Genomic DNA, 12,023 nt, shown 5'->3' with positions numbered 1-12,023 from the left:
AAGACTTATGGCAGGACATGGCAATTCCGTTTTTTACTACTTTGGAATGCTTGGATTGAAAGTTTAACAACGGCTTCGAAGATCTTGGGGAGTACTGCCAACAAACGTGATTTTGTTCGAAGACCAAGGAAATGTCTAGAAACTGAATTACGCGTTGCTTAGGAAATTCCTTGCTAAACTTAAGTCCTTCTCCATAAAGGTTAAATTGCTCACTTACTGAGGTAGCAGCGGAATCGAATTCTTCCCTATTGCAGAAAATCAGGTAATCATCAACGTAACGAAACATCTGAATAATGCAATCACCTAAGGCTTTCTCTAAGCAGCTGTCAACCTTACTCAGATAAATATCGCTAAGAATAGGGGCAACTTTTGAGCCAATACAAATGCCTGAGTTCATGTTGTCCACTTCTCTTCTCTTGTGTCCTGTCTGCATGCCTCACCTTTTTTGCATAATGAATCCTTACCAACTAGCTCAGCTTTCTGTCTTTCTAAGCATGGTCGCCATCACCCATGCAGACAAAGAGCTGGCATATTTACGCATGCGCCAATGATAGCCCCTGGCTCGGACAGCATGTATACTTTCGTGAACCATTCAAAGTCATGGTGTTCTAAGTTCAGTGCTCGTCCCTGTCGTCCTGTCTGCATCCGTGTCTTTCTTTTTAGCGCTGCCGCCTTTTCAAATATGTACCAATACGTCCAGTTCGCCACATTAATATTCAACACCGCAGAAAACATAAACCGCAGAAACATCGCCTTGATACATAAAATATTACTGTTTTACAGCTAGGGCCACACTTGTCGTCTGCTTCTCACCAGCCCCCGCGTACAATCGCCATTGCACTCACCAACATGTTTCCATCTTACGACTACATCTTTACTGCAGGTCAAAAATTCTGAATAAAAATGTTCCACGGTCTCTTCAGCGTTACCAGTGTATGATTGGACACTGTATTCGATTACCTCAGCATGCCTCTGTCTACACAGCGGAAGTGTACGCAATATGGACAGTAGTTCAAAAGTTCATTGCTGACAAACTTGAAAACACTGTCATATACACAGATTCATTAAGCGTACTGAAGGCTCTACACATGAAATCCCAAAGTGAACCCTTGTTAGGCAATATTTTGAATGCATTATCGTCAAACAAATATGGCAGATCAATTAAGTTTTGCTGGGTACCAAGCCATGTTGGAATATTTGGTAACGAAGCAGCAGATAGATGCGCATCAATGGCAGCGTACAAAAACATTCAAAATGCAGCACTTCCATATAAAGACAGTGTCAATGCGATTCGGAAGGCCTTGACGTCAAAATGGCAGCGCGATTGCGACATTTGTTTAAGCAACAAGCTTCATCTAATTAAACCTGTAATTGGCGACTGGAAATCATGCAGTCACCAGCAACGATTCTGCGAGGTGATCTTGTGTCGACTTCGAATTGGACACACACATCTGACGCACAGTTTTCTTCTCCAAAAAGAAAACCCGCCAACTTGCGAAAAATGCAATGAAGCTCGTACAGTCATGCACATCTTGTTAACATGTCCACACATTGATACACTGAGATGGAGGTTTTTACACAGCCTGTATAATTTGCACATTTCATTACACCCTGCCCTATTACTAGCAGATGACCCCCTAATGCCATTTCCTAACCTCTTCGACTTTTTAGAGAAAACGGGTTATTTACACCAAGTATAATGTAATGCAGCTTTACCTGCCCTAACGTTCCGTTTTATTTTGTCTTGTGACTGGCGCAGCATGGCCTTAGTTGCCTTTGTGCCATTAAACCCAAACTAACTAACTAACTTTACTTTTTTCAGCTGGCATTGCCCGGTGGAGCTTCGTACGGGAACTACTGCTGCATACCTGGTGCCACAACATTAGTGAACGCACAAAAAGCCCACAACGAGCACTTATATGGAATAAAATAAACATTTCCTAACTTCACAAGGCGTCTTGCATTTGTATGAAATTGCACGGGGCACATATTCAATGGAGGCTTGTAAAGATTGTTCGCAATCATTTTTACTTAATAATAAAACGATTTCACATTAAAACTGCACGCGGTTGAGCTGTAGAAGCAAAAATAAAAAATCTCATTGATCAGCTCAGCCAGTATAATGCGTACCAGCTAGCGTTCAAATTGCGTGCGCCAAAAACAGAAACTGGAAGTGTGGTTCAGGTATTAACGCTGGTGGCTTGGTGTGCTGCAGTCAGTTAGACCGCTACACTCTATGGGAGTGTCCACTCTCATTGAATCCTTTCTCTATGGCTGAATGATGTCTCAGTGACAATCTTGGCACAGCGGCTTGTGTACACATGCGACACAAGGGGTTTCTTTGTGTCGCCCGTGCGCTTGCATTGAGGTCCAAGGAGCAGTAAAAGACATTTGTCGGGGCATTGTGATGGGCTTTCTCGAAGGATAAGTGTGTGTGTACTTGTGCCTAGGTGTTACAGCGAGTTGTGCCTTTGTCTCAAGTAACTGAGCTTCTGCACAATTCTGCAGGCCTTGCGGAATGGGACGTGGTCACTCCTGGCGACATGGCCAAGGCACCGCCAAAGCCGTCGCTCACTGGCACTCTCCTCAGCCAGGTACGTGTGCCCGCTGCTATGCCATGTGTGCCTGAAGGTCTTTTTGCGTAGATGGAGAAGACACTGAGCCGGTTCCAGAGGGTGCTCAGCCTGGCTGCCCTGCAAGAGTCTGCTGCTGGTGACTGCACGCCGCCCCCGCTTGGAGACCGCGAGTTTCGCGCCTGCCTGGATGGGGAGGGACGGTTGCTGAAGCCTCGTGAACTGCGGCTCGCCATTTACAAGGGTGGAGTCGAGCCATCGCTTCGGAAGGTGAGCTTAATCCAGACCATGAAGTAAACATTGCGATTATTAGGCGTTGGGGGCAGAAACATTTTCGGAATTTTTTTTTATTTTGGTCGGCATGAGTGCTTATGAGAAAAGATTTCAACAGGCTTCAATAATCTAGAGCTTTCCACTACAGCATGCCTAGTCATAACCAGTTTCGGGGCATTAACCCACAGAATTTCTTTTTCATAGGGGCTGACTTAAACACACAATGCATGATATTTTCCCCATTGTGCATGCGTAAGAATTGCGCAGGAAAGAAAGACGGATTAAACAAAGAAAAAACAAATGAGCGCGGACTTCCACCTGAGTTTATTTGAAAATGATAAACCCTGTATTACAAAGTTGGCAAAGTGCCATGTAACCACCATGATTAAAAGATTTTTAAAAATGTTAAAAGCAATATGCTAATCACGTGGACTCGTATCCAGCTTTTCTGGACACAAGGTGTGGAATCTCTGTCGCAAAGCATTACTGATTGCGACGGGACTATCCCAGCTGTGCTACCTGAAGTTTATCGAAGAAACGAGGGTTTAGTTCACATGAGTGCCACCACGTGAAATACTGACCTTAAGCTTTTCAAACTTGCTGCGGTGACGCGGTGATGACATCAACAAAGCAGAAATAAAATTTAATAATTCTAATCTATCCCTGCGCATTGAACTTCACTAGATTGCTTGTCCAGCCGGCGTTATCAGTGTTCTTGATAAAACGTAGCGCTCGTCGGCTGCAAATGACTTATCATCCTAAGAGTGTTGAGCCGCAACGAGCGATTGATTCTAGGCTTTTGATATGGTTGTTTTTTTCCTTCTTTTTTTGCTTTTACTTTGTCTTTTTGACACTACGGAGCAAACAAGCTATTTTAATTATCAGAAGCACTCCGTGGCAGCCTTTCTTCAGTCGGCACACATTCATAATGTCCGACCATCGCACAGCGTCTACGAGAGATGCGATCGTGGACGGCTTTTGGTTTTGACCTATCGATTTCGTTAAGGCACTCCCAATTATTTCCCTAGCAACATTGCTGTCCGCATTCATGGGCTACTGCAGCAGCTGGAATTGAGATGTGCTTAAGTATTAGGATGGATGCATGGATAAGTTGGTTTGGCACCTTGAGGCAAAAGGCATGGCACAAGAATTGTGCAAACTGTCCCTGTGTCGTCATCCATTAGCATGCTATGGCTCAAGCTGCTCGCAATATTACGTCACATTTACTGGCCACCGGGTCAAGTGCACCTTTTGGTGTGACATATATAGTGCTTGCAGTTAGTTCCCAAAGTAGTAGTCTGTCACAATTATCCACGTGCATGAAGGAAGACCGCTATTTAAATTTATTGTGCAGTAATATATGTGAGATCTGCATCTTCTCTATATTGTCTACCATGTTGCTGTTCCGCCTGTATAATATAGCCGCAGTGTAGACTAACAGATATCGAACGCCAAAGAGGCTACCCACATACTCAAGGACCTCGCACGCAACTCCCGACACTTACTTGTATTCAAGAGTTGTGCGACTGCCAAGGACATCCTTGAGGAATGTTAACTAATAAATATGTGCTTTTACGTGCCAAAACCACGATTTGATTGAGGCATGACGTAGTGGGGTATTCCATTATAATTTGGACCACCTGGAGTTCTTTAACCTGCGCATAAATCTAAGTACATGGGTGTTTTCACATTTCTATCCCATCAAAATACAGCCATCGTGGCTAGGATTCGATCTCACGACCTCGTGCTTAGCAGCCCACTACCATATCCACTAAGCAACTACAACGGGTAAGGAATGTTCGCAGTTCGCGGAACGTGACAGTCGGTACGTGAGACAATTCGTTCCTATCCTCATTGCGCAAGAGTCAGTACAAGCGGTTGAAGAATGACACCGTAGAATGCATTGTATTTATGTAATGAAGTCCACGTCCGAAATTTGAGACTCGAATCAGCCTGTAACGACTAACTACCAGGCACATCTTGACGGGTAGCTGTCCAGACCGCATCTTGACAGCTACCGGGCGCTAGCGTCGGCCACGAGACCTACTTGACCTCTCTTCAACACTTGTCAACATTCTTGCCTTCTTTCATACCATCAGGTTTCAGCTAAACTGCTTCAACAGCCAATTTATTTGTCCCGAAATTTTGCTGCCCTGTCAACGTTATGGTTTTTTATTTTTAAGTCATTGTTTTTTGTTTAAGCTAGTGCTGTCCTAAAATTTCCAGTGGTTTCACCTTTCCCAAGATGCCGCATTTTTGTCAGCCTCTGTTTATATTTTGGGGGATTTTTAATAGACATTGAAACCATAGCACGGCTTCCTGACCATGCTGCTTAATAAGTAATTTTTTTTTCCCCGAGGTTTTGTGCAAGCTTCTGCCTTCCTGCCGTTCATCAACCTCCTAATTTCCCGGTCACTTGTATCCCACATTGACAACTACAATCCCGCGGAAGTTCGCAATGATGTAATGGCCACTGGATTGAAGCTGTTTAAATCAATTCTACCATAGACACGACAGCCACCTTGGCTCACTGCGAATGAAAATATTGCATTAATGAGCACCATTCATATGCATATAAATTCACTGTCTAAAAAATTGTATGGATTGCATGCACTGTGTGAATCGATGTAAGCGAAGCTTTCTGTGTTGTTTGCTTTGATTGACGATAATTAGCTGTAATGCTCACTGCGAATGTATAATTTCTTCAGCGTTTAGTGCATTACGAGAGTAGTGAGTTAATGGTAAATGTTATCTTGTGTGCAGAACTGCTGTTTGTCTGCGTAGTACACAACATACAGCGAGCCATGTTTGCTTGGGGCATTGTCATTGCTTCACATGGCACATCGCATTGCGGCAGACGTTTTGGCAATATTATGGGGCTCTATGTGCAAAACCACAATCGGATTATGAGGCACGCCATAGTGGCGTACTCCGGATTAACTTTGATACCCTGGCATTCTTTAATGTGCTCCCAAATCAAAGTGCATGACCGTGTTTGTATTTTGCTCCCGTCAAAATCTGGCTTCCGCAGCGGGGATCGAATCCGCGATCTCGAGCAATGTCATAGCCGTCAAGCTACCGTGGCGGGCACAGATGTGTTGATTTGACCTGCGACCGCTTCAGTAGTGTTGCCTCTACCCGACGGTGATTAATTGCAGCTTTGCATCTGCACGCCCTGTGTCAGTTGCCCAACTGACAAATTTGCATGGTGTTTATTTTTGAGAAATGGTAGAAATGTACAGTACCGTGCCTTCAGTTTGCCCGCAACCGCTGTCGTGTCTATAGTAGTAGCATTTCGTTATCTTCTCGTGTCTTTTCCCTGTCCCGTCCTTCGCCCCCTGTATGAGAACTGCGAGCGAAGAATGGCAAGGGTATTATTCACTCGTTTCGCGAATACCCCGGTTCTACCCATTCTCTGCCTCTTCTCCCTGCCCCCTCTCTACCAATATATCTAGCTCTCCTCAGGACATGCATGTTAGGATAAGGGTGAGCGCTGCAGTTTCTGCTATGCTTTTGCCGGGGGTCACGAATATATACAGCTCTCAAGAGGATAATATGACGACGCCCAGAGAGCTCCAGAGGGCAGTGTGCACATGTGACGCGATGGAAATGTCAAAACGAGTTTCTTGTGCTGCCTTTCCTCTTTTCCACATTCCTTCCATGTATACGCGTGCTTTGAACGTCTCTCCGACACGGCGTGCAAGACAACAACAGCACTAGTGGAAAAGTCGAAGGAAGAAGCAAAGAAAGCTTTGCTTTGAAAAATTGCAAGACACCAACAGTACCAGCGGAAAAGTTGAAGGAAAAAGCAAAGAAAGCTTCGCTTTGAAAAAGTTGTCTTTGTTGGCGTACAGTGGCGTGTCGTTGTGGCGTCATCGCATCCTTTGTGAGTTTTTACCGCTGCGAGAGCCAACTGTCTGATCTGCCCACTAGACTTTCTGCCTTCAGAAGCAACCTTATCCTTATGCCAAGACCTGAATGGTCTATCCAGTTTACTGCAGACCTACAAGACTGTCTTTTTTCAGCCTCTTCATTATTTGCGCCCTCCGCAGTTTTACTACACTGCATTAATAAGTGAACTTGTTTTCGAATTGTATTCTCTAATAATGTTGTATGCTTGCTATCATTGTCGTACGTAATCTACACAGAGTACTTAGGCATCCTTTAATGAAATGCTTCCAATTTTTGCCTGATTACACCCGCCATTGTGTTGCAAATAAACGTAACGAACTAATTTTCTCAGAAATTAAATGCTGACGTCGTCCTAAACAAGATCAACAAGCGCCGTAGTACTCTATCTTCTCATGCCCCGATTCACAAGCCTACTTTTTTGGGGATGTGATCTTGTGCCATAGAAACGTCCCTCAGATGTGTCTGATCTGCTGGTTTTTATTCTCAAGCACCAAATGTTAACTGTCATTGCCCCAACTCCATGATGTCCGCATGGCAGGCCACCATGGCGTGTCACGCAAGTATGACCGCGCTGATTAATTTAGGTTGGAATATACTATTTGGTGCTTCATACTTCGCCACATTCATTTTTGAAACTATGCCAGAGCTGGAAAAGGCCGTCCAACTCCATTCGGCCCCTGTTTATTTCTGCAAAGTGTCTATTGCTGTAGTTGCCAAATACACCCAACAGTATGCTACCACTCAAGCCTTTCTGGCAACCTGAGCTACTGAAGTTGCAGGTTTTCTTCACGATGACATTCAATATGGCTATCCTCAAGTACTTTTCACGGACCTTACTCACTGCTTTCCTCCCTACGTTGTCATCCCTTACACTACTCGCTTGTGCTAGACATAACACAAACACGCAATGGCCCTAATGAAGTATCAATTACACGCTAGTTGACGTGTGGTTGATGTTCATTTCCACTGATCACCAGGATAGGATCATGGCCCTGTCTTTAGTGACATTATTGGTCTACAGCCTCGCTCAACAACACCATCACATCACATTTTTTGCTCGACAGGAGCATACTGTATTTCACCGAATATACTTTTGGCTTTAGGTGTGACCTTGCACGCCCGCTTGTTCTGTTACGCTGAGGGCGACCGTTGTCAGGATGCCGCCTCATTCTGAGTTTTGCTGTCACCAGAGAGCACAGAAAGCTGTATTCACAAAAAAAGCCACCAGGATTCGAGCCCATGTATTTGCAGCATTCTGCATTTGGGAGCTGGGCACGCTAACCATTGCGCTATTACCTTTGGCCTAATGACACTCTTCATGCAGCACTTTCGTCTTATGCATGTTTGCAAACTGGAGTGAAGGGCAGGAGTGTAGCACGCTTTCTTGAAATTAAACATTCGGAGTAACCATTTGTTCGATGGTCTGACATATGTCAAGGGCCCATAATACCACCTTCAGGTCTGTATCAGCTTGCAAAGGAGGAACTCGGATGAGACGTTTTCAAGCGGATAGGCTTTTAATTATCATAAGGATAGTGTCATGAACAGTCACGAAGACAAAGACATTGTAGTGGAACTGGGTCAGAGTCTCTCCTGTCAGACTGAAAGACCTGCTAAAGCCTGTGTGCCCTGTGCAGTATTGACTAACCTAGTGCTAGCCGTTTACTGTTGCTTGTTTGCCCACATGATGTCATTCTTGGTGTTGACTGCCCACTCGGTCCTCATTAGTTGTTCTACTGGCATTTTGTGGCTCGAACTGCCATTGTGTCCTGATGACACCATATCACGTAACACTTGCCTACGTTCTATTGAGTTTCTACGACTACCTGCTCAGGCTGCTACCTACGTCCTTCTGTCACTGTTTCTCCCATTGCCTGATTTATTTATTTATTTACAGGATACTGCCGGCCTTAGTCTTAGACCTGAGGCAGGAGGGGACAGTGTGATATACAGATGAACAAAACAAAAATTTACAGCAAAAATCATCACAAGAATTCAATACGTTACAATAGACATATTCCCTGATCCGCACAAGCCGTATAGAGCATTCCAACGAAAAAAGCATCACAAAATTTCAATATATTTTAAAATACGGATATTCGCTGAACCGCAAAAGCTGTACAGAGCATATTGATAACAATGCGATATTGATAACAAGGAGTCGCATTCATACTGGTATGCTGAAAGACATCGCACATGCTCGGTAGGTTGAGCAGCAAAAAATCTACAAATAGTAATGACAAGCAAGCGAAAATAGCACTTGCGTATATTGTAAATCAAGAAGGAAAAAGAAAAATTACATTCATACATACATATACCTATAACATCAAGTCTAAATGCTATTCAGCTGGTTGCATAATGACTGGATGGTCGGGCATTCCACTGTACTCGCAGAGAGCGCGTTCCACTCACCTATCATCCGAGGAAAAAATGTGTTTTTAAATGCGTTTGTTCTGCAAGAAAATTCCTTTATTTTCTTCTGATTATTAGATCGTGTTGCACGCCTAGTGACTAAAGTAATATACATATCCTTATCTATCCCCAGCATATCATTGTAAAGTAAATACATGTATTTCAGACGGTCCCTATATCGCCTTAATTTTAATGTTTCCAGGTTAATTTCGTTAGAACAGTCAGAGATACGTCCTAGCTATAACAGTTAAATACGAATCTTTGAATGCGAGTTAAATACGATTTTCTTTGAATGTTTTCCGATTGAGTAATGTTCTTCAGGGTGTACGGGTCCCATACTACCGAGGCATACTCGTGAATTGGCCTAATAAATGTTTTGTATGCTAAAAGACGGATTTCTTGTGTGGACTGTCGAAGCGACCTTCTCATGTAACCAAGCTGGCAGAACCAACTCACGTTCGAATTAACGGGCTTTTTTATACATGGACTTCTATGGAGCTAGGCCGGACCAAGTAGTACGGTTCGAATTATCCCGAAATTCGAATTACTGAAGTTCGAATTAACGAGCTTTTACTGTATTAGATATGTGATCGTTCCTTCTAAGGTCGGATGAAATTACGAGGCCTAAGTATTTGTAGTTACTAACCGTAGAAATATTATTACCACTGAAACTGTGAGAAAATTTCAAGCGGTGGCGTTTTCGCATTACTGACATAGCAACCGTTTTCTTTGCATTAATATTAATTTGCCATGTGGCACACCACGCTTCTACCTTGGCTAGTGAAGAATTTAAGCGGACCTGATCATTTACGCTATTAACTTCTTGATATAGTATACAGTCGTCTGCAAATAAACCTATTGCAGATGATTGGATGGTGACTATGTGGCACTTGTGAAAAGGAAGGACAACAGCTGGTGGTTTTGCGTCAATTATCGCCATCTTAATCGGGTAACGAAAGAGGACATGTATCCTCTCCCTCGAATTGATGATGTGCTTGACTGCCTCCATGGTGCTAGATATTTCTCATCGCTAGATCTCCGCTCGGGATACTGGCAAATTGCCGTCGATGACCGTGCCCACGAGAAGACCGCTTTCATCATACCCGACAACCTCTGCCGATTTAAGGTCATGCCTTTTGGGTTGTGTGACGCACCTGCAACTTGTGAACACATGGTGGACACTCTTCTGCGTGGTCTTAAGTGGTCAACCTGTCTTTGTCATCTGGACGACGTCATTGTTATCTCGCCCATCTTTGAAAGCTACCTCCCTCGTCTGTTGGCCATTCTCAACATATTTCACCGGGCTGGCCTCCAGCTCAATTCCTCTAGGTGCACCTTTGGGCGCCACCAGAACAAATCACTTGGACACCTAGTTGATGATACTGGTGTCCAACCAGACCCTGACAAAGTCCGTGCCGTCCGCGAGTTCCCAGTTCCTTGTTCCACGCATGAAGTATGCAGCTTTCTTGGGCTCTGCTCCTACTTGTGCCGCTTTGTTCTCAACTTTGTGGACATTGCTCGACCCCTCATGGACCTCCTCAAAGAGGATGCACCCTCTTCATAGGGGGTGGACCAAGCATCCTTTGCATCGCTTATTTCTGCCGTGCTGGCTGATTTTGACCCAGCTGCTGGAACAGAGCTGCGCGTCGAAGCAAGCGGCCATGGCATAGGTGCTATTCTAGTCCAAACACAGAACGTAGCTAACCTTGTGATAGTGTATGCTAGTCGCCTCCTGTCACAGTCAGAAATGAATTACCCTATTACTGAGTGGGAGTGCCTAGCTCTCGTCTGGGCTGTTGCGAAATTCCGTCCGTACCTATATGGACGGCCATTCGTGGTCATAATAGACCATCATGCGCTCTGCTGGCTCTCAACACCTGAAGACTCCATAGGGAGGCTCGGCCGTTGGGCATTATGATTACAGGAGCACACATTCTTGGTTGTGTACAAATCTGGAAAGCTACACACTGACGCCGACTGCCTATCCCATCACCCCGTTGAACCATCCAACTCCGCTGAAACAGACCCCGACACCTACGTTTTAGCAATCACAGACTTCATCCATGGGGCCGATGAACAACATAGAGATTCATCGTTGCTCTGTCTTATTGACTGTCTGCAATCCAGCACCATCAACTCCTCACTTAACTTGTTCTTGCTTCAGGATAATGTTCTTTACTGCCTCAACATGCACCCCCGACGGCGCAGAACTCCTGCTAGTTGTCCAGTGTCATCTACGCAGAGATATCCTCGTCCAGTTTCATGACGCCCCTATTTCCGGGCACTTAAGCATCTCCAGAACTTATAATCACATACGATGACGTTTCTTCTGGAAGGGCCTTTATTGTTCCGTTCGCCGCCACATTACATCTTGTGACCTGTGTCAGCACTGCAAGAAACCTGTGACTCAACCTGCTGGTCACCTTAAGCCAATTGACGTTCCAACCAAGCCATTTTATCGAGTGGGCCTGGACTTGCTTGGCCCCTTTTCCAATTTCCATGAAAAGCAACGAATGCATTGCAGTCGCTACTGATTATACCACGTGATATGCACTTACTTGAGCATTGCCAACCAGCTGCCTCACAGAGGTAGCTGACTTCCTACTGTACGCCATCCTCCAACATGGTGCTTCACGTCACCTACTCACAGATCACGGTTGGTACTTCCTGTGTCGTGTGGTTGGCGATCTACTTCGATCATGTGTTACTTATCACAACTTTACCACCTCATATCACCCTCAAGCCAATGGACTTGCCGAACGCCTCAACCATACACTGACCAACATGCTTTCCATGTATGTTTCTGATGATCATCACGATTGGGGCATTGCCCTTCTGTTTGTCACATTTGCA

The 12,023-nt window shown here is 44.7% G+C and overlaps 1 protein-coding gene across 4 annotated transcripts in view; it reads left to right on the top strand.

The window, feature by feature from the left end:
• The window catches only part of LOC126529733 (TBC1 domain family member 25-like), a 170,594-nt gene that overhangs the window by 113,840 nt on the left and 44,731 nt on the right, over positions 1-12,023 (top strand). For all 4 annotated transcript variants that reach the window (XM_050177234.2, XM_050177235.3, XM_055069953.2 and 1 more), the window contains 2 exons: positions 2,509-2,594; positions 2,646-2,843. In XM_050177234.2, the coding sequence (XP_050033191.1) occupies positions 2,509-2,594; positions 2,646-2,843 (284 nt within the window). The remainder of the gene's footprint in view (positions 1-2,508; positions 2,595-2,645; positions 2,844-12,023) is intronic.

The sequence above is a fragment of the Dermacentor andersoni genome, chromosome 9 (assembly GCF_023375885.2).
Source record: "Dermacentor andersoni chromosome 9, qqDerAnde1_hic_scaffold, whole genome shotgun sequence".
NCBI lineage: Eukaryota > Metazoa > Arthropoda > Arachnida > Ixodida > Ixodidae > Dermacentor > Dermacentor andersoni.
The sequence above is the reverse complement of the archived record's forward strand: the minus strand, read 5'-3'. Positions and strand labels throughout refer to the sequence as shown.